This window comes from Schistocerca serialis, chromosome 5 (assembly GCF_023864345.2).
Source record: "Schistocerca serialis cubense isolate TAMUIC-IGC-003099 chromosome 5, iqSchSeri2.2, whole genome shotgun sequence".
In the NCBI taxonomy this organism is placed as follows: Eukaryota; Metazoa; Arthropoda; class Insecta; order Orthoptera; family Acrididae; genus Schistocerca; species Schistocerca serialis.
In genome coordinates, this window is record NC_064642.1 from 662,207,521 (window position 1) to 662,231,190 (window position 23,670).

General features: G+C 40.8%; 1 protein-coding gene across 1 annotated transcript in view; it reads left to right on the forward strand.

Annotated features, from left to right (window-relative positions):
- The window catches only part of LOC126482162 (nephrin-like), a 180,578-nt gene that overhangs the window by 118,400 nt on the left and 38,508 nt on the right, over nucleotides 1-23,670 (forward strand). Inside the window, exon 8 of the mRNA XM_050106139.1 lies at nucleotides 7,656-7,800. Coding sequence (XP_049962096.1) covers nucleotides 7,656-7,800 — 145 coding nt within the window. The remainder of the gene's footprint in view (nucleotides 1-7,655; nucleotides 7,801-23,670) is intronic.

Consider the following 23,670-nt stretch of genomic DNA (forward strand, 5'->3'; position numbering starts at 1 on the left):
TAGTTAACTTCTTGATTGCAAAGATACCACCTCAAGTCATACTCTATCATCGAATTGGAAAGAAAAGTGTTTTATGAGATTAAGATTGTGAGGATGACAGTTCCTTATGTCGCGCGGGGTAGCCGACCGGTCAGGGGCGCCTTGTCACGGTCCGTGCGGTTTCCCGCCGTCGGAGGTTCGAGTCCTTCCTCGGGCACGGGTATGTGTTGTCCTTAGCGTAAGTTAGTTTAAGTTTGATTAAGTAAGCTTAGGGACCGATGACCTCAGCGGTTTGGTCCCATAAGTCCTTACAACAATTTTCCAAACACCTCCTTATCTTTGATTTTTATCATTACGAAACAATACTCATTGTCATACAAAGCAGAATTTAACTGTTCTCAGTTCTAGTAATTTATATTCAGCTTTATTTGTTGCTCTTAACCAATACAAGACATAGTAGTTATAAAAAAAGTTTTATCGCAGTAATTTCAAATTAATTTTTACATGTTCCTTTTTAGACCTGAACCGTTGCATGTATCTCGTCGTTTCTGAAAACTCTTTGATACTAGAAACATATGCAACAGTATTACTTGGAAAGCACCTTGGTCTCTCAAATGAAGTGTAAATGTGCCTCTTTGTAGATCGACCCTTTGCTGCATATGATTGGTTTTCTTCACTTTTTGTTACCTGGGCGTGTTTTGTTAATCTACACTCCATATATTGCTTATATCAACTTATTTTGGCAAACGTATAGCAGACTCATAAATGTTTTCGTTATTGCGTAAAATATTACCTCAATCTTTATTTGTGCTCTCCATTTTTAGCTTAATTTCCTCAAAACTAATTGTTCCTCGAGCAAGAAAACGATGGTTTCCTAGTTACTCTACTGGAACATGTTATCAGTGTACCAAACAGATCCATCTCGTGAAAGTAAAGTATTACACTGCACATACTACGAAGAGCTACGACAACAGACAAGAAGTTTTTCTATTAGCTTAGACCTGAAACAGTAATGTCCGGACATTATCGATATCTGTAGTTTTACAGAAATAAAATGACACTTGCATGAGAGAACAGAAAAGCGTTGGTGATTTCTGGGAAACAGAGCCATAAGGAAATATTACGCAAATATTACACAATGAAACATCAACTTGAACATCCAACAAGTTTCTACTTTCCTGTTCCTATAGCAATTTTAATGTTTCATAATTTGACTAAGTTGACGTTAACCGTTAATGGATTTTGAAACTGCATCGTTTGCAGAAGGGTTACCGTCAGGTCAACTACAAGATTCTACGTATTTTATTTTATTTTATTTTTTGTTTTGTCTAGAGAGAATCCGTGTTCCCTCGCAGCAAGTGTAATAATGCAGCCTGTCTCTTAAACGACCCTTTTAAAGCAAAACGAAGTAGAACGTAATGAAAGCACCGCCGTTTACGATAGTTAAGACTGAAGTGGAAATCCCTTAAATTCTTTCGACCTACCAGTTAACTGCTCGTACAAGATAGTACAGTGGTAAAACGTAAATGATTTTTGTATGAAACACAGACGCCTTACTCTGTTATCTAATACAGTCACTTAAAAATCGTTTCCTATAGTAAGGCTATTTCCCCAACTCTACCTTTGCTTAACAACGCGAATTCGTTTGCAACGTGCGTTGGTCAGGGAATGAATCAGCTATTTTGGATACGGAAACCAGAGTTACTTTCAGGCTTAAGCAGCAAGAAATTTCATTTCGGTAACTACTAGTTAATTACCACTCCCAAAGCGCCTGACTGTATATTAAATACATTCAGTTTTACTATAAACAAGTTGCCAAGCAGTTTTAAAATCGAGGCTTGTCGAAGATTATTGGCTTTCTAGTTTCTGACCATTATGTGATACGCTTTTGATCACTGTACTGTTATGTGAGAAATTCTGTGTGAATAAGCATCCCGCTACTTAATCATGTGAACTGAACAGAATGAAGCTAGTTCCAGTAACGTAAAAACGTTGTAGTACCGACGCACAACATTTACTTACTTTCCCTGCAAATTAAATCTGTAAATAGTAAACTAAGCACCCGATGTACATTATTTATACTGCCCCTACCTTCACTATCGCATTTTTCCACTGTATAGGAAATAAAGTAAGTCACATGCGTGGTGTTCTACACAGTAGTTAATGTACATAAAACGGCAATAAGACATTAAATAAATAACGGCACCGATATTCGATAAAACTTAGATTCGACGCTGGAATATTACATTCAAGTTACATTCATCTACATGAGAACAATCACAGTATTTCTTAATATTTATATCGTGCGTGTATACATCAGTCTTCAAAAACATTCTGTGATTTGAGTCCGCTTACTTTTGATTTAGCAGTATGTGGTTATTATTTTGTGACTTTTACCTCATTTAGTCATTTGTAATCGCTAAGTAACAAACTAGTGCAGTAAAAACGATTTCAGCTATTAAATTTCAGTGACTGTTAAGTGATGAGCGGAAACAAAATATGCATAAATTTTAACCTACGTTTTCTCTTCTTTTCTATCTCGAAGATACACATACTTATTTCACTGCTATATTAAGAGTATAAAATATTTCGTTATGAAGAAAAATAGATGCTAAACTGGAATCACGTATGTTGCTCGAAAAATTCTCCTGAAAATCTGCAGAAACTTAAACAAGAGGTAAGTTTTAAACAATCGAGTAGCAGAGGAAAGTGAATGTAATTTCAGTCCAGGTTTGTCAATGAATTGAACAGTTTTTTAGTTAATCGAACACACCACGTCGTTAACGGAAAGTGTTCATCAGATGGAGTATCTTCGGGCATATTCCAAGGGAGTGATAAGAATTGTTACTGTTCATAATACAGATACAGCGTCTAATCCATAACGCCAGAAGCCACATGAGACTGATGCTGCTATTGTATACATACTATCCTCATCGCTATAAAACTGGAGCAAACTGCAGGGAGATCAGGAGAGGATCAACGTATGTTGCATGGATTCATAGTTAACCCTCATTATAACCCAGTGAAGCGTATTAAGCATAAATAGGTGGTTTACTCGTTATTATTATGACACACTTTACTGGTCTCATATATATATATATATATATATATATATATATATATATATATATATATATATATATATATATATATATATATCGAAACCTGGTCACTTTCTTGTAAGGCAGATGCTTTAGCCACAAAGCCACTGTGACACAGGTGTTCACACCATAGCACGGATTACCATGGCATGCCTTCCTCGTCGATTCAGGTCTTCATGCCACCCTAGTGTACTTTAAATTCCCCCTTACACTCGAACAGAACTGCGGAGGCTCTCCATGTTCTGTAATAGCACCTCAGCATTGAACGCAGTCTGAAACCCAGGAGGGCGTCTCATACAAGTATGATTTCATTTGCAGAGGTATCTACACCTGCGTTTCAGGCTAAATAAATGTAAAAGCCGTGTGACGAGGGCCTCGCGTCGGGTAGACCGTTCGCTGGGTGCAGATCTTTCGATGTGACGCCACCTCGGCGACTTGCGCGTCGATGTCGATGGAATGATGATGATTAGGACTACACAACACCCAGTCCCTGAGCGCAGAAAATCTCTGACCCAGCCGGGAATCGAACCCGGGCCCTTAGGATTGACATTCTGTCGCGCTGACCACTCAGGTACCGGGGACGGACGGTTTCAGCCTGGATCCCTCCTTTATGTTCAATGCTGAGGTGCAATTGCAGAACATGGGGGGCCTCGGCAATCCTACTCGTGTGTAAGGAGGAATTTAGAGTAGACTGGGACGGCAGTGAGAATTTGGATCTAGTAGGGAGGTGTCACACGTTAATCTGTGCAGTTGTGTGAACCGCTGTGCCATGGTGCCTTAGTGGCTAACGCACTTGCCTAGTAACCAGGAGACCAAGGTTCGGTTACAAGCTTTGTTACAAATTTTCACTCGCCGCTTCAGTCTATATATATAAAATCATTACTCTTTATTGTCGGATTATACGCTTGCCGGACAAATACTGCATACAGTCACATCTATAAATTACATGGTAGTATACATACGAAGCAATTTAAATTAGAACCAACATATGACACTGTTTGCAGGAAAGGTAGATGCCAGACTGATGTTCATCAGAAGGACCCTCAGGATGTTTAATCCACTCACTGAGGAGAAGATTACAAAAATCGCGTTCGCTCTATTCTCGAGTACAACTCCCCTGTGTAAGCTGGTCAGATTCATAGAGGAAACTGAAAAGATCCAAACAATAACCGCATGAAACTTCCTGGCAGATTGAAACTGTGTGCCGGACCGAGACTCAAACTCAGGACCATTGCCTTTCGCAGGCAAGTGCTCTACCACTGAGCTACCCAAGCACGACTCACGCCCCGTCCTCACAGCTTTACTTCTGCCAGTACCTCCTCTACTACCTTCCAAACTTAACAGAAGCTCTCCTGCGAACCTCGGTCCGGCACACAGTTTTAATCTGCCAGGAAGTTTCATATCAGCGCACACTCCGCTGCAGAGTGAAAATCTCATTCTGGAATAACAGCGTGTTTCGTCACGGCTACATTTAGTAATTTCGAAGACTTCACAGAAATACTCATCCAATCCAGCAGCAGATGCTACAAGGAAGGCGATGTTCATCACTGCGTGGGCTACTGTTAAAATTCCAAGAGAACATTTAACAAACATATTGCTTCCTCCTGCGTAATATATTTCACGACAATATTATGAAGGTAAAATTGGAGATATCGTGCTTACCCAAACGATTACCAAAAGTCGATATTCCCGACTAGAAGAAGAAATAAGGTGGTGGCTGAATGTAGGTGCAAATGAAGATAAAACATGCCTATGAGCTCACGATGAGCTTCAGCAGTGAAAACGCTAGTCTCGGCTAGTGTCATAGCAGCTATAGTATTCAATAGTGAAAGAAGGGACTCTGGATGTGGTGCAATAGTAGCAGTGTGGCTTGATATTTAATCGTAGAAGTATTTCTGAGGAAGGTAAGTTGAATTTTAAGTCAGGTGTAACAGTACATGTAATGTCCAATAGATATGAAAAAAAAATTGCTGGCCTAAGTGGCCGAGCGGTTCTAGGCGCTATAGTCTGGAACTGCGCGACTGCTACGGTCGCAGGTTCGAAATCCTGCCTCGGGCATGGATGTGTGTGATGTCCTTAGGTTAGTTAGGTTTAAGTAGTTCTAAGTTCTAGGGGACTGATGACCTCAGAAGTTAAGTCCCACAGTGCTCAGAGCCATTTGAACCATATTTTTGATAAAAAAGATTTAACTTCTGTTAGTAGTAATATTACTAAAAGTGAACGTAACCTATATTGAAATTTTAGATGGCAGTCTACAACATAGTAATAAATAAATATATAAATATGATAATTGTTAACAGTTGTCGTTACGGTTTATGATAAACAGTCACATTTAAAGTTGCAATTGTAGAATGTTATAATGTTACTAGGCTTCATGACTGCTTCTTGTACAGATGTTCTACATTTAAAATAAGGTCGGACGACATAACATAAACTGACCTGAGTGATCACCGCCCCTGAAAATTTCTTGAAATGTTCGAAGCAGGAGCCAATACGTCTTAGACTTCGACGATAACAATAGCAAGAATATAGTGCAACGCTAATACAGCGGACAAAAATAGCCTTGTGACGTGATTTTCTTACCTCCTTATTGAGGTATAATAAAATAATAATAATAGTAATAATAATAATAATAATAATAATACATTTCAGAAATAAATATGCTTTTTGCCGACGAACGTATAATCACCCACGCCACTGAAGATAAGCTAGGAATTGCGGTACATGGATTAAACAACATAAGCTTCAATTGTTATCTAAAAATGTCAAGAACAAAACAAAATGCTCTTTCCAGGAAAATATCTGATGAGGACCAAGATAATGAGCAACAGTATGGTAATATAAATAGTATCCCATTTCCAGTATCTAGGATGTGATATAACATTTGAAGAAGAAGAGAAAGATATAAACAAGAAGATTAACACCTATCAACATATTATATGTGGCATAATAAAAAGAACATTGAAGAGTAAAATTAGAAGAGAAACCCAAACTAAATTTTGTAAAGTCGTGGCACTACCCACATTTCTGTATGGAGCAGGAAGTTTGACATTAAGATGAAAACACCTAAGACGAATTGAAACATCAGAAGTGGAGTACCTTATATCAGTGAAAGGTTGCACAAGAGAAGGGAGAATAAGAATTTGAGAAATAAGGAAAGAACTAGGGGAGGCAGCCAGAGAATCCCTTGACAAGCAATGGAGTACAATCCTATTGGAAGAATGGGTGCGGGAAGACGGAGGAAGACGTGATGTGGCCGGGACAGGCGACGAGGAAAACCCTGGTTTGGCAGAAGAAGAAAAAGAAGAATACATATATTTCTTATAAATATTATTTCATGCTTTACTGTAGGTGCGCCAGCTAACAATTAGTGAATATGACAAACTTCGTTTGTCCCAACTGAGTTATTTCTTTAAGGAATCAATTTAGTTTGTTCATGTATTCTGAAACATTTCATCCCAGTTACTGCATATGCCTAATAGGGTTGTGAAATTACATATCTGACATACACGATGACTTTCATGACACGCTTGGAAATTGATTAGCAGCCCTAAAAAAATGGCTCTGAGCACTATGGGACTTAACATCTAAGGTTATCAGTCCCCCAGAACTTAGAACTACTTAAACCTAACTAACCTAAGGACATCACACACATCCATGCCCGAAGCAGGATTCGAACCTGCGACCGTAGCGGTCGCGCGGTTCCAGAATGAAGTGACTAGAACCGCTCGGCCACCAACGGCCGCAGCCCTAAAACAAATGTGAAAATAAACAGACCGTACACAATCTAAGAATTAATTCAAAAACTAAATTCATGTTCTACATTACTTAACCCTTGCAAAAGTTTAACTGGTGTTAACCTTTGCGCTTGGTAGCTACCGTCGTAGGGCATCAAGGATCACCAACACAAGTAAGGACTAGTTTCAGACAGTGAGACATGTAATGTGGCTTGCGGAACTTCCCAGGATGCGGATGGGAGCAACGGCTCTCCTTTGCTGCTCTAATAGTGGGAGTTTGCCGGGATATTTTAAGAACCGTACCACAGAAAATGAATGTGTGGAGGACACTTCTGAACCTATTGTGGGGTACTTAATTGTTCTACAGACGAGTTTACTGTTTTAGCAAAATATCAGGAGATGAAGCCCATTGTTTGACAAAGCCGGGAGAAAGAATAAATCCGACTTTAACAGAGAATAGATACAAAATAATGAGTGCCAGATCAGCATTTGAGCAGTTAATTCCTTATCTTTAGTTTCATTCACTGATAGACCATAAGTCTAAACTCTGTTTTGTAGCCTCCACACGATATGTAAGGTAATTAATATGAACAAATATTTCAGCTCCCTGAAGGGAGGCCTACACTGGAATAAGCTGCAAATAGCACTAATTCTTAATGTGTTGTAAGTGGACTGTAAGACGATGAATATCTTGTTTTTTTTTTTTTTGAATAGCATTCGAGTTCACATTATTACGACACGGTTACATCATTGTTGTTGTCATTTGTTCTGTTGTCTGAAGCCTCGCCCTTTCTGTGGTCGAACCATTTGTGGCCCTGAGCGACCCTGATTTTCATAGGTGTCACTGGATGGCAGCGAGACTACATCGACGCTGACGTGGACGCCGGCGCAGGCGGATCACGACCAGCTATTGCGCTGTCTGGCGTCGAACCCGCGCCTCAACGTGCCAGCCATGGAGGACACCCTGGTGCTGAACGTGCACTGTGAGTACCACACTATTTAGCTGATGCCTAAGGCGCAACTCTTACGCTTTTTTTATGGAAAAAAAGAATACGTTCCACGGTTTCGTTATTTGCTTTCTGAAATCGTTTTTAAGTTCAAAGCTATATCTGTTGCTCTTTTACAAGTGTACACGTCGGTTTTAATAGGTAGAGGACTGTGCTTCTCCAACGGATGTGTTGTGACGTGACACTCAAGTTGACAGTAAAAGGTCACCAGGACTTTGCAGTCTACGAGGGTGGTTTGAAAAGTTCTCGGAACGGAATAGGAAAAAAGTACTTACATCACTGAAACTTTTTTATGTTTGAATGTAGTCCCCTTTTAGAATAATTCACTTGGTCCAACGATGTTCCAGTACCTTGATGCTATCTCGAAAATGAGTTTCCTCAAGGTCTGCAAAATACTTGTCAATTCCGGCTATGAATTCTTCGTTTGAAGTGAATCTTCGTCCACCAAGAAAAATTTTCAGTTTTGGGAAGAGATGGAAGTCTGACGGAGCCATATCAGATGAATAAGGTGGGTGTCGCAGCAATTCATACCTTAGTTCGTGTAATTTTGCCATGGCGATGGCACATAGGTGTGGGTGTGAATTGTCTTGATGGAAGATGACATTCTTCGTTGCTAAACCTGCTCTTTTTTCGCATAATCTTCTGTTGCAATTTGTCCAGGAGGTTAGCGAAGTATTCTCCACTAACTGTTTGCCCAGTGGGGAGATAATATACAAACAGAATCCCCTTTGCATCCAGAACACTGATGCCACGACCTTTTCCGTCGAAGGAATTGTCTTCGCTTTCTTTGGTGACGGAGAATCGGCATGTTACCACTGCTTTGACTATTGTTTTATCTCTGGGTATAGTAGTGCACCCAAGTTTCATCTGTGGTTTTCTAGTCAGACGAGTATCGGGTAATATCTAGAGCAGCATAAAATATTGTAACGGGAGTAGGATTCGTTATGAATAAGAAGGTACGACAGAGAGTGTGTTACTGTGAACAGTTCAATAACACGTTTGTTCTCATCAGAATCGAGGGAGGGCCAACAGCGACAACGATAGTTCAAGGATACATGCCGACGTCGCAAGCTGAAGATCAAGAGATAGAGAAAGTATGTGAGACCCTCAGTACGTGAAGAGAGATAAAATAATAGTGTTGGGGGATTGGGCTGCAGCTGTAGAGGAAGGAGCAGAAGAAAAGGCTATGGGAGAATATGGACTTAGTATTAGTAATGAGAGAAAACAGAGGCTAATTGATTTCTGCAATAAATTTCAACTAGTAGAAGCGAATACTCGGTTTCAGTTAGATTACTTCATGGTCAAGCAGAGATTCAGAAATCAGATATTGGATTGCATGGCCTACCCAGAAGCAGATATAGTCTTAGATCACAATTTAGTAGTGACGAAGAATTGGCTGAAGTTTAGGAGACTAGTCAGGAAGAAAAGAAGCTCAAAGAAGTGGGATACTGATGTACTAACGAATGATGAGATACGCTTGAAATTTTCTAAGGCTGTAAGTACAGCAATATGGAATAGATATGCTTGGAGTTATCTGAGGGTATAGATATTCCTGTAATAAATGGTACAGTAGGCGGTTCAGTCGAAGAGGACAAGAAATGTATAAACGGGGCAGGCACAGAAGCGGGAAAGAGAAACTCAAGTACAAGGAAGGTAACTCGGATTACAATTACAAATAACCTGAATTGAAATGATCATATATATTATGTTGTGGGTAGAGCAAATCGAAGACTGCGACTCATAGGCAGAACGCTTAGAAGGTGCAACAGATCTGCTGAAGAGACTACTTACACGACGCTTGTCCGCCCTATTATGGAGTATTGCTGTGCTGTGTGGTATCCGCATCAGGTGAGACTGACAGGTGACATCGAAAAAGTTCAAAGAAGAGCAGCCCGTTTTGTATTATCGCGAAATAGGCGATATAGTGTCACAAACATGATACGTGAACTGGAGTGGAAATCATTAAAACAAAGGCGTTTTTCGTTGCGACGGGATCTTCTCGTAAAATTTCAATCACCAGATTTCTTCTCCCATTGCGAAAATATTATGTTGGCACCCACCTACAAAGGGGGAAATGATTATCACGATAAAATAAGAGAAATCAGGGCCATTCGAGAGTGGAACGGTAGAGAAACAGCTTGAAGGTGGTTCATTGAACCCTCTGCCAGGCACTTTATTGTGAATAGCAGCGTAATCACGTAGATGTAGATGTAGAACCATGGGCAGGAGAAAATACTTTAACTGATCGACGAAAGAAGGATGTACAAAAATGCTTAGGCAAATTCAGCAGTACGGAAACACAAGTCATTCGGGAAGGAAATAAATAGTAAATTCCCGAAAGTTAAAGCGAAATGGTTACATGAAAAATTTGAAGCAATCGAAAACGAAATAGTTGTCGAAAGGACTGACTTATCATATAGAAAAATCGTAGCTACCTTCGAAGAAATTAAAAGCAAATGGGGCAACATTAAAAGTGCAATGGGAATTTCACTGTTAAATACAGAGGAGAGAGCAGGTAGGTGGAAAGAGTACACTGAAGGTCTCTATGAGGGTGAGCGACATGTCTGATGACGTGACAGAAGAGGAAACGGGAGTCGACAGGTCAGAGATAGGGGATTAAGTATGAGAATCAGATCTTAAAGAGCTTTGTAAGACATAAGACCAAGTAAGCCAGAAGGGTTAAATAACATTCCATTGGATTTTCTAAAATCATTGGGGGATGTGACACAAAGTGACTATTCACGTCAGTCTGTAGAATGTACGCGGTGGCTGTATACATACCATCAAACTTTCGGGAAAACGTCATCCACACAATTCTGAAGATTGCAAGAGCCGAAAAGTGAGAGAATTATTGCAAAATGAAAGGCACCAGAGAGGAAACTCTGACGTTGCGGTTGGTAATGAAACTAAGACTAAAGAAAAATCAAGAGACGTTGGCAAGATCTGTACAACTGGAAAAGACGTTTGAAAATGTCAAGTGATGCAAGATGTTCGAAATTATGAGAAAACCAGGGATAAACTAGAGTTAAGATGGGTAATATACAACATGTAGAAGAACCAAGGAACAATAGGAGTGGAAGATAAAGATCGAATTGCTCGGATAAAGCAGGGCGTAGGACTTTCAACCCTACTGTTCAATCTGTACATCGAAGAAGCAATGACGAAAATAAAAGAAAGCTTCAGGAGTGGAATTAAAATTCAGTGTGAAAGGATATCAATGAAGGGTTCGCTGACAACATTGCCATCCTGGGTGGAAGTGAAGAAGAATTACAGGATGTGGGTATTCTAAGCACTAGAGAATATGGACTGATAGCAAATCGAAGAAAGACGCAAGTAATGAGAAGCAGCAGAAATAATATTAGCGATAAACTTAGCATCAAAATTGGTGACCACTTTATGAACAAAGCTAAGGAAGTCTGTTACCTGCGAAGCAGAAGAAAGCATGACGAAGAAAATGAGAAGTAGACTAGTACTGACCAAGAAGGCAGTCCTGGCCAAAAGGATCGTACTAATGTCAAGCCTCTGCCTTCACGAAAAAATTTCGGAGTGTGAAAGTTTAGAGTACAGCACTGTATGGTAGTGAAACACGAACTGTGAGGAAACCGGTTAGGAAGAGAAGTATGCATTTGAGATGTGTTGCTACGCGGAGTCGTCGAAGAATGGAACATACGATACTTGTTTTGCCAGTTACGAAGAGAAGTAAATGGCAATCGACTTCACATCTAATTCATGAAAGGATTGTTTTATTCATTTTACTGATTGACTTACTCACATTTCTTAGAGAAGATGGCAATAATGCAAATTAATATTCATATAGGACACTAACCTTTGTTTCTAGGAAAGTCGTTCTGCAGACGGACACGTCGAGAGTGTGACAGCTTTCTGTGTAACGGAAAATCCACCAGTAATTCAGCAGATTAAACTAAGCTATTTTTCAGGTGTTATTCTGCTGTATGTAGCAAAATATACAACTATTTTCCATAATCAGCTGTCTACGGCCTACATGGATATTTTATCGTCTTTACTTCAAGATGGATATCCAGGCTGTTTCTGTTAGGTATACACTGACGAAATAAAATCGCAACACCTGAAAGCAGTTGATGTAAAGTGATGGAATTTCGCGAATACATTTGTCTAGGTAACATAAATTATTTAAATGACTAGTATTGCAAGATCACAGTTTAATGTAAGCGCGAGATAAGCCATCGAAAATGCGAAATGCTGTTACATAACCAGTGTAACCGCCAGTCTGTTTAATGCAAGCATGCGTTGTGTTGTCAGACAGCGGTAGTAAGCTTGTGGGACGGAGTTCCAATTCTAGGCGCTCAGTCCTGAACCGCGCGACTGCTACGGTCGCAGGTTCGAATCCTGCCTCGGGCATGGATGTGTGTGATGTCCTTAGGTTAGTTAGGTTTAAGTAGTTCTAAGTTCTATGGGACTGATGACCACAGATGTTAAGTCCCATAGTGCTCAGAGCCATTTGAACGGAGTTCCAAGCCTGTTGCCCCTGGTCGGTCGATACAGAGACGGTTAATGCTGTTTGTAGATGACGCTGGAGTTACCGTCCGATGACGTCACACATTTTCTCGAATAGGGACAGATCTGTTGATCGAACAGGCCAAGGCAACATGTCGACACTCTGTAGACAATGATGGACTACATCAGCGCTACGTGGACGAACGTTGTCCTGGTTCAAAACGCCCCCTGGAATGCTGTTCATGAACGTCAGGAAAATAGGTCGCGTCACCAGACTGACGTACAAATTTGCCGTCAGCGTGCGTGGGATAACTACGAGAGTGCGAGAGTACGAAATCGCACCCCAGGTCCAGTGTGTCTGGCACGCAGACAGGTTGGCTGCAAGCCCTCAACTGTCATCCTCCTAACCAACATACGGCCATCACTGGCACCGAGGCGGAACCACTTTTCATCAGAACACACAACAGTCTTCCACCCTGCCATTCAATGAGTTCTCGGTTGTCATCACTGACGTCGCAAATGGTCGTAGTTAGGGGTCAATTGGATGTACGCTACAGGGCGTCTGGCTCCGAGCTGTACTTGAAGTAAGCGATTTGTAACAGTTCGCTGCAGATGCAGTGCGATGAACCACAGCCATACGCCGTACACGATGTTCTTCCCTCTTGGAAGAGCCGCGTGGCCCTCCGGACCGCGGTCTTCTTGCGATCGTACATTCTCGTGACCACCCCTGGCATCAGTCATGTACAATGAGCTACATACGCGCCAAGTCTTTCTGCAGTATCGCAGAAGGAACATCCAGCTTCTCGTAGCGATTCGGAAATCTGCAATAGGCAGTTTAAGCAGTTTCTGTCGGCTGTTAGTAAATATTCCTCGAAACCGCGAGTTTCCTCACGAAGAGGTCGGTGTATAAAGAAACAATGACTTTACTCGCTTATTTAGTTCAGGCTGTGAGCGCCGGTTCCAAATAATTACTAAAGACTAAATGAACATTTGTTAGAAGCTGTAACCTTATTAGATGACCTGCACCACAGCGCTGACTGTTGTTTGATTGGCCATGGTCTTATCATTAACGAAAGATAGGAGGAAGATTTAACGACACGAAACGACGAACACCTCAGCTAGTCGGAAACTTCTCGTTTAGGGCGAGAAAGGAAACTTCCTATAAAATTTTCAGGGGACCGATTCGGCATTTACCTTAATGGACAGAAAGACTAAAATCGGATAAGGGGAAGGGACTTTTCAGTTTCATTTAGCCGCCAGTCGCTCCCAGTTTCAGCATTACCAAAGGACCTCTGCACCGATGATATGCCCAAACTCTTGGTTTTGCGGAGTCTTTGCTAACAGCCAACAGCAACTGCTTAAACTGCCTATTGGAGATATCCGAACAACCACTAGAAGTAGGCACACCCATTGAATGTCTAAGTAAGGACGATTTAAAGTGGAACAACCACATGAAAACAATCGTAGAAAAGGATAAACTCCCAAAAGATGCGACTTGCAGGTGATTTTTTTCTTTCGTACTCTGTTCATGGTGACTCATGTGCGTTGAAAACATCATAATACCACACCGTCAGCTTTTCTTCGATAGCTAAACGTCTATCAGTGTCGATTTATTCATCAACTTCTTCTGCTGAAAACGAAGTTCATTACTGGTTCCTGAATTTGTCACTGGAACAAGTTCACGGCGATCAGTTGACAACTCATTAACATTTACATCGCTTTCCATCTCGACTTCTTCGCCCAGTGAAGCAGACAGGTGTTGTTATACCGACGAGGCACCTCGCCGAACACTTCCGATGTTTCTCGAAGGCGAACGACTATTTCCTGGCCGAGCTAACAACGCGGAAAAATTTCTGATGTGTGCCGGACTATCCGGTCTACCGGACTATCGACTGCCGGATTATCACGGTCTCCCTTCAGTTTACAAAATCCTCGTTTGACCTTTATTTGAGTGAGGCACCGTTTTCAGACGAGACAGGGAGGAGGAGACAGGGAAGAGCCAAGCACCCCGTTTCGTCATAGGATCGTTTATTGAGAGCAAAAGCGGCACGGAAGCGACCCTAAGCTCCAGTGGTACACAATAAAAGACTAGCTTATTTTGTAGCGTTGTGCAGTCTGTCAAATTAGATGGATTCTATTTCACAAGGGTGCTAAAATAACTGGTAGTGAAAACGTAATATTTGATTTACTTTAGATAATTCTGGCAATTTGTTATGTGGCTAACGACATTTAGTTCATTAGCCCAATAATCTTCTCTAGTCTAACTCACTGAAGATCATTAAAGGCTGACTAAAATTATTAAACTGCAATTCAGTAGAGACTGTTGTAGAGATCTGTTCAAGTTCCTACAGTGAACTGAGAAAGAGAATTAAAGAAACAGATCTTGTTTGATAGCAATTTCTCTTTGTTGGGCACGCGGTTTGGTGGCTCGCAGGGCTCAACATATTACCAAGACGGCTGTCGTAGAAATCTGCATGCTTCAAGGCGCTGCAGCTGCTGTTTCTTGTAATGCTGCAATTTCAAAAAGGATTCAGCGGAGCATTTCAGGCAGATTGGAAACTACCATGAATGTAGCGCCGTACATGGAGTAGTGATCACTGGTGCGCATAAGACGAAAATTTATACGACGGTTGCCCAGAAAGTAACGCACCGCATTTTTTTTTCTCAGCCGATAACAATGCTACGAATGCGAAACGTTACGTAAGTATTATTTGAAGACTCCTGAGTAGAGTTGGGCAACACGATTCTTTTCCCGATTCGATTCCTACGATTCAATCTCACATTTCGAATCGATTCCTACGATTCGTACACGATTCTTTCACGATTCATTCTAGTTTGCGATGGCACGATTCTTATGGAATGCAAAAAGTTCTACATCTTACTCACAGATGGCAGGACATGTCTGAAATTGTCAATGGGGCTAGAATCGAACTGTGTCATGATAAGATATGATGGAAATGGTTTTACGAGATGGCGTTATAAAAACATGTGAAATAGCGTTTTTATAATATAAAAATGCGTTTTTACGAATGGAACTATGGAGGATATAATCTAGTAAAATTGACTTTTTACGAAAGAATGGAACTATGTAGGTGATCTCAAAAAGCAAAAACCAGTGTAAATACAAAATTTCATCCAAATCGTTGGGGACGTTTTCGAGATACGCTAAACATACATAATTCAAGTGCTATTGCTCGTGTGTAAAGAAGGTGTGTGTGTTTTGCATTGCATCTGCAGCAAATAAGAGGTACGTATTTATTCATAATACTTGGATTTCTTGATTTTAATCGTGTGTATTGGGAGCTGTGTACTCGCTGTATATCGTTTGTGTCATCACTAGTTCGTGCATTACTCGCGCGAACTAAGCTGACGTCGGCGCGGTGGCTGATGGTAGCGATAGTAAATGGGAAATGCCTTTACGCTCGTTCCCGTCAGCTACCGCAAAGTGCAGCTTGGTTTTCACGAGTAATATTACGGCCCACGAACTTCGTTTGTTCGTTCCGAGCTTCCTTTGTTCACATGCATCCTCCACTTCACTGCCATCTGGCCGTCGTAATCATTCGGCACGACTCGGCATGATTCGGAAGTTGCCTTTGAAGCGTAGCGTACAAAGAATCGATGAATCGTTGGAACTTGGAATCGTCACGACACGGAAACACGCAATCGTTCTTACGAATCTTTTGAACGACGATTCGTACGTATCACGATTCGATTCTTACGGTTCTTTATTTAGAGTCGTTCAAATGAACGACTCATTCACGAATCGCCACAACTCTACTCCTGAGTGAGCGCGCCAAGTTTCCGTCACTTCCGACAGCTAGCGTAGCTACAGGACAGTTCCAAAATGGCGTCTGTAGGTGATGTACGTTACAAGCAACGTGTCGTAATTGAATTTCTAAATGCAGGGAAAGAAACTTTAGGAAATATTCACAAACGCTTGTTCCAAGCCTATGGAGCATCTGCTGTCGACAGACAAAATAGTCGCTGGGCACGGAGGGTGAGATCATCAGAAGGCGGTGGCGGAGATGCACGATTTGCAACGGTGGGGGAGACCATCCGCAGCTGTCATAGCTGACATGTTGCAGCGAGCTGATGCTGTCATTCGCGAGAAGAAACGCATTACGACTCGGCAGTTGGCGCTGCATCTATCAATCAGCAAACGAAGTGTGGTTGCAACTATCCGCGCTCTTGGATGTTCAAAAATATGTGCAGGATGGGTCCCTTGGTGTCTAACCGTGGATCACAAACCGCAAGGAAAAAACATTTGTCTTAATTTGTTGCAACGTTTTGAAGCTGAGGGGGAGGCCTTCCTGTACCGAATTGTGACAGGTGATGACACCTGCGTACACCATTTTGAGCCCAACACAGTCGATGGAATGGCCCCATTCCCACTCTCCACAGAAGAAAAAATTCAAAGCAACTGCTTCCGCCAGTGAGGTCATGATCGTTCATTTACAATTGTTGCGCGAAAGATGCCGCAAATAAGAGTTAATTAAATTGTCTCTCAGGTCTGCTACCTGTATTAACACTATTTTATGTCATTACGTTTTAAATAATGACTAATTAATACACGCGAGTCGCATCAATATATTTGAACTACTGTAATGTAGTGGTGGATTGTGAAATATAAACGTATGAGCGCCTACATTGACTGGCGATCTCAGATACGTCTGCTTGACTGCCGACACTTTTTACGCTTAAAGATATGTACATTCCAATGGCAAATTTTGGATCTCTCCTTACTGTGAGAGGCTTACAAGTGTCTGCCGGATGAGATCACCCAGCTTGTGTTAGGCTCTGATACGCACATGTGATTCAATTAAGTTGACTGCTGAAAATGCATTTTTGTCCGAAACACGTTTAGTGTCAGAAATAAAAGCTTACAGCAAATCAGCAAGTGTCTGGAGGTGGTGTTATTTGAAGAGTGTGAAGTGTACAAGGAAGAGAAAGGAGAAAGTAGTATTTTTTTCTGTTTTTTTAACTTCTGAATTTTGCCAGCAATGGACCGCAAAGGACTTAGGACTTCCTTGCTTTTCTTTTCTTCTCCCTGAACCTCTCCATTCTTTCACTTTTTTTTCTTTCCTCCTCGGACATGGTCCATTTGGGCTTTCTGTTTGATCGTTTCCCTTGCAATGATATTGCACTCTTAACTCTGCTTCTGAACTCTCCTCTATTGTGGACCATCTGTGGCGTAATTTCAACTTCCGTTGCAACCCTCTTCACCTCATCTACACATTCTGACGTGGTCTTTAACCCCACGTTGTACTTGAAGATCCTTTTGGTCAGTCTGCTTTCATCTAGCCTTAGTATGTGTCCGTTTGGAGCACAGCACTCTATGGTAGTGAAACATGGACGGTCTGGAAACCTGAACTGAAGAGAATCGAAGCATTTGAGATGTGGTGCTACTGGCGTATGTTGAAAAATATATGGACTGATGAGGTACGGAATGAGGAAGTTCTGCGCAGAATCGGAGAGGAAAGGAATATTTGGAAAACACTGACAAGAAAAGAGGCGGGGTGAAAGGACATCTGTTAAGACATCGGGGAATGACTTCCATGGTTCTAGAGGGAGCTGTAGAGGGCAAAATCTGTAGAGGAAGACAGAAATTGTGTGATGATGATGTTTAGCTTGTGAGGCTTTCAACTGCGCGGTCATCAGTGTCCGTACGAAGTACAATTTGTACACAGTCCAAGTTTTTTTCACAGTCCAATCTAGTCACCGTCACGAATGGTGATGATGATGATGAAATGATGAGGGCACACAAACATCCAGTCCCCAGGAAGGGAAAGTTTCCAAACATGCCGGGAACCTAACCCAGGACATTGTGATTCAGAAGCAGCAACGCTAGTAACTAGACCACGAGCTGCGGACAAGACTGAGATTGGAATACATCCACCAAATAATAGCGTTCTTCGTTTTTCTCTTCTTCCAAATTCCATCAGTAGTCTTCTGCGGTCCGAGTATTTCTTTATTTTTGAGATCTTGTAGCTGCCGCTTTCCATATAAGATAAGACACTCTGTAGCGTACAATCCTTCAGATTGAACTTCCGAGTTAGAGTGTCTGATTTTGACCTTGCAGGCTAACGCCCGTTTGTTTTGTTTGTTATGTTTAGCTTGTAGGCCAAGCCTAGTGATAATAGAGGAAATAACTTCCTGAGATGTGTCTACGATCGTAATTGCTATAAGAGAAAATCCACCTAGTTCTCTTCTGGATTTTTTACTACTGATGTCCACGTTTGATATTTCAGTTGTTGCTAGCATCTTTGGATACTATAATTAATAATGGCACTTAAGAAATAAGAATTGCTCTTAATTACGTCTTACGATGTTGGCAAAGGGCCGTACATTGTACATGTGAGTGGAAAAATATAGTCAAAGTCTTAAAGCATTCTAGAAGGATCTTCCACGACGAGTAAGAGCCGGCTTAGAGATATGAGCGGATGAGTGCTCTAATAAAATACTTCAAGAAATACTGCATTTTCTCGGTCAGTTTCAAGTGGTTTGAAAGGTCTAAACGGTTTGTTCTGTGTAATAAGTTCTTGACGTACTCTCTGGTTTGAAAAATAGTTCTCTAGCTCTGCTCAAACTAAGTTCAGAACCACTGGTGTTTCCGAAAGCTACTTAGGAACCAGAGGGAAATCGTCGTATTGACTGCACATAAAAAGTAACTGAACATCAGTCTTCGAACATCACAGTATGTCCTATTTTACGATGTGTATATCATCGACTAAGGGGTATAAATGATGGCAAAAATGTTTATACAAAACATTACTAGCGAGAGCACTAAAACAATTGAAAGAACTGACGAGTCTTACATATAAATCATTTGAATGCAGAAAGTGCACCTTACGCTTCGAATTGAAGCGAAATGCATTCTTATTTGTAAATTGTTTTGATTAATACCCTGTTACTTTTGTTTACTTTTTCATGATTATCTCGAAACGACGCCGTTTCGTAATCAAAGAATGTAAAATAATTTTCATACAGCGTTCGATATTCTGTAAAGGATATCTTCCATCGAATCTGTATTATACGGTACATGTTTTCACAGTGTCTATCCTTGTAGAGAAATGAAGACTCTGCTTGTATGTTTGCATATTGCACATAAATCGCGAATTGTGACTACTGCAACATTCCTTTCTATACAGAAATCCTTGGAGAAGAATCTGGAAGAAAGGTAAATAACACGAAGTATTGTAGCTTGAACATTTAAGAATCGTAATAGAGGAAACCGTTTTGTAGAAATAATGAAAAAAATTCGGTGCTCAGAATTCATGTGTAATGGTGCATATTTCAGAAAAATAATACTTTCAACGTATTGTCATACTCTTTATCGGTTTATCCGCGATTTGACAATGAGGAACCGCTATTTAGGCAAGATTGCCTGGAACCGAAGTCTTGTTTCGTGGCGAGTTAGTTAGAAGAAGAGCCGCAGGATGGCGTAGCAAGCGCAACGCGTGCCAGCAGCTACCGCCTACTGCGGCCAAATGCTGAACTAACACCGCTAACCAGCAGCACGGGTCTATTGAAATCAGGTGCGTCCGCACGATTCCTTATTTCTGATCAAAAAAGGTTCAAATGGCTTTGAGCACTATGGGACTTAACATCTGTGGTCATCAGTCCTCTAGAACTTAAAACTACTTAAACCTAACTAACCTAAGGACATCACACACATCCATGCCTGAGGCAGGATTCGAATCTGCGACCATAGCAGACGCGCGGTTCCGGACTGAGGGCCTAGAACCGCTAGACCACAGCGGCCGGCTATTTCTGTTCAAGTTTGCGTATGTGTATAAATTTCCAACGGCGCATCTGTGTATGTAATTTCTCGAAAATGGAAGCCGAGCGTTAAGATCAGTGCTTCCCGCCTTTGGTGGAATCTTTGCGCTTTTCAGCAGCCGACCGGCATCTAGAGCCTATGTGTGATTCATTATGTACTGTATTGAGTTATGCTATGAAGCGATTTATGTGCAGTAATGTCTGTTGACTCCAAACGAAGCACACTTAAATTTACAGATGATTACAAAGAAAAGTCATATGAAATTCCGTTTCTAAAGATTATTTGAATAAAAATTTGAGATGTGAAGTCCTAGCGTGAAGTATTAGATAAAATGTTTCGTATCATATTACTGTATAAGATACTGTAAGTTTCAAAGTAGGAAAACACAGAAGGGTAAGCAAAATAATTGATGGGGTATTTGTAGCTGGTCAACAATCTTCTAGAAATAGAAGTGATGGGCACAGATAATGCAAAAAATACAATATTTTTAAAAGGCAACGACCGTTCTAGTGGGCAACTATGAAATCCACAAATTTGTCGAGTGCTTGAATATTAATCCACAAATCTTTCAGGTGTGTAAACTACTTTTTTATTTAAAAGAAAATAAAAATGACGCATTGAAAGTTAATTAACCTTCACATGACGACTGAGAACCTTCCCTAAGTATTTCTCAGTTTCAGAAATAGTCACTGAAATGCTCTGTTCTGAAATGCGGAAAAGTTGTTAAAACTGGTATACAAGTCGCCGGTTACTAGCTGACGGAATGTTATTGCCAGTCTCATCGCTGCAGTATCCCAAGCAGAAAATCTAAAATCTCACTGAGACCTCCTTCCGAAATTTGCAAACAAAACGTTGTTCTCACTTTGTATTTTTCGTATCTCTATTATTTAGATACTTCATCACCTACAGTCGCTTTTGCGTTTTCTTTTTCTATCTTCTTTTTATCACAGTAAACGCAGTAATCGCAACATGCAAAGAAGGGGGGATCCACAGTAGGGTGATTGCGTAAAGAGGCATCGTGTGGACAAAAGAAGCACCATGCGTGTACGCTTTCTCTCCACAAATCTTTGTGCTTGCCCTTCTATTCCCATGCGTCGGCGACAGCGCAAGAGGAAAGAGGCATTATGTAGGCATACCTTATACACCTTAAAGGTGTGTCCAGATGATACCTCTCTCCTCTTACTCTAGCGAAGCTCCGTTGGAACAAAGCGCATGTGAAAAAAAAAAAAAAAAAAAAAAAACGAGAGGGAAGGTTCCGAATGCATGCATGCTCTCTTCCACCCTTTGCCCATTTTCAAGCATTCTGCTGCCCATCCACTTCTTTCTTCGTCAATATGTGCTCCATCTAATGAGTAGCATTTCGTTAATCGGCAACCAGTGACCCACACCAATTTTAATTATTTATTTCACATATCAAAATAAAACATTTCAGCAATTATTCCTGAATCTGAGAACTACATAAGAGTGTTTACTATTCTTATGTTAAGGTTAGTAGACTTCCCGTACGTCATTTGGATTTTAATTAATTTTAAAAAAATTTAGAAGTTTTCCTCAAAAAAGATTATAGGTTAACATACTCGATCTCGACGTTTCTGGAATGTTTTAGAGCCCAGAATCCAGTGGAACCGAGCACAAGTTCTTTTTTAATTTGTTGTTTTTTGCAGAGTTCATCATTCGTTTCAGTTACTAGTAGTCTGAGAGCTCCATCGGTCCCATCTTTTTCATTTATTCAGATGTCAGTCTCCTCAAATGTTGTAATATAAAGCCACATAACATACATATTCGTCCACAGTTTTCAAACTGACTTTTCGTAAATGTGTAGTGTGCTTTTTCTCTCTTTTTCCTAGCTGGAGACCTATTCACTACAGTAATATTATCAGAGTCTTTCTATCTTTCTTTTAGTTTTCGCTAAGTCACGTTAATATGTGGCGCTCAGGGAAACACAATTGAAATTTTTATTCAAATAATCATTATTAGCGTCGTCCTCTATGACTTCTCCTTTTATAAGTTGCACATGTCGCTGGGAGCTATCTGATAATTGGTAAATAAGAATATTTGGCAACCAAGACAGAGTTTGTAATAGTATTATTTTGGTTTTGTTTCTCCAATGGCCGTTTTCAACAGAGTCTGGCTGTCATCTTCGGATCTTCTGGAAATAAGATTACTGTGCATGAACAGCACGAACATAACGAGAGCACACTCCTATATAAAACAGAAGCTCCACATTGGCTTGTCAAATACGTAAAATAGAGAAAAAAAAGGTCTATAGCACCAAACAGTCTGCTCAGAAGTGGAAGCGAGTTCGTCAGTGGAAGCATTGTAGCTACTGCACATTAGGAAAGACTTCCAGCACGTATAAATCATCAAATGTTAAATAACTAAATTGCCTAATTTTACATCCTAAAATGCTCGCAATTGTCTCTTCTTTTCATGCCTTTTACGAAAATATTAATAAAGACAATATACTGAGCATTAATCGGTTTATTTGCAGAGGAATCAATGTAAAAATTTTAAATAAAACAGTGTAAAAGCTTCAGCATAGAGACTCGACCCTACGACTCTCGGACTGCCGTTTTTTTCTTGTGACAGCGCCAACCGCAGTCAGGAAACCACACTTCGATGAACGGCTCAGGCTTCGCCCGACTCGCACCAAAAAACTGCAAATTTTTTTAAATGCTCGGCCATCTGGCGCTTCCACTTCCGTCACTTCAATTTCTGTCCAAGCCCTGCATATACCATAGATCTGTACGAAAACGGTGATGACTATTAAGTGCGGTTCCCTTCTCCCGTTCTACATATGACCTTATGTTCTTCCAGTCTTTTATTCACCGCTATTTTTGTAGTACCTATATGCATACATCACCACGACTACGCCGTATTCAGTAAAATCCTGCTTTCTCCAGCGATTTGTGAGAATCTATGGCCGGTTGAAGGTGGTGGTGTATGTTTCGTCCGCGTTTGTAGACGATGTGCTGTGTTTCGAGATCTTCAATACGCGGCCACTAACGTCCGTAATCGGCGGAATGAGAGCTTTGGATTTCGGAGAGGGGAGTAAATCACTGTGAACATTACGTGACGGTGTTAACACCATATTCATTTCAGCGGGCGGATACCAATTATTCAGTTACTCATTGGTGATACACAGGATGTAACAAAAATGTATGGCAGAAATTGGAAAACATGTTCCTCACACGTAGTCACAGAACTTACGTTATATGAATATGGGCCTCAAAACGCTTTGCTTACATGTTACAACTCTTTTTCTCCAACTCATTACTAATTATAAACACACAAGAACAGAAAGCACAAGCATATCACATGCAACCCTTTCTCACAGGAGAGGTTCAATATGTTCTCCGTGGGCATTGACACAACCGAAAATGTCGCAGTTAATAAAATGTTCCAGGCTGTTATGCCGTGGCCGAAAGGATTTCACCTTAAAACGCGGCGTTTTGTTCTCATCTACGGATATCTTTTTCCGGGGGCAGATCGTTACTATGTTGAATGTCCGATTCACACCCTTGCTCGATACTAATTATAGAGGGGGAGGAAACTTCGGGTTTTAAGGTGAAATTCATTCGACTACGGCA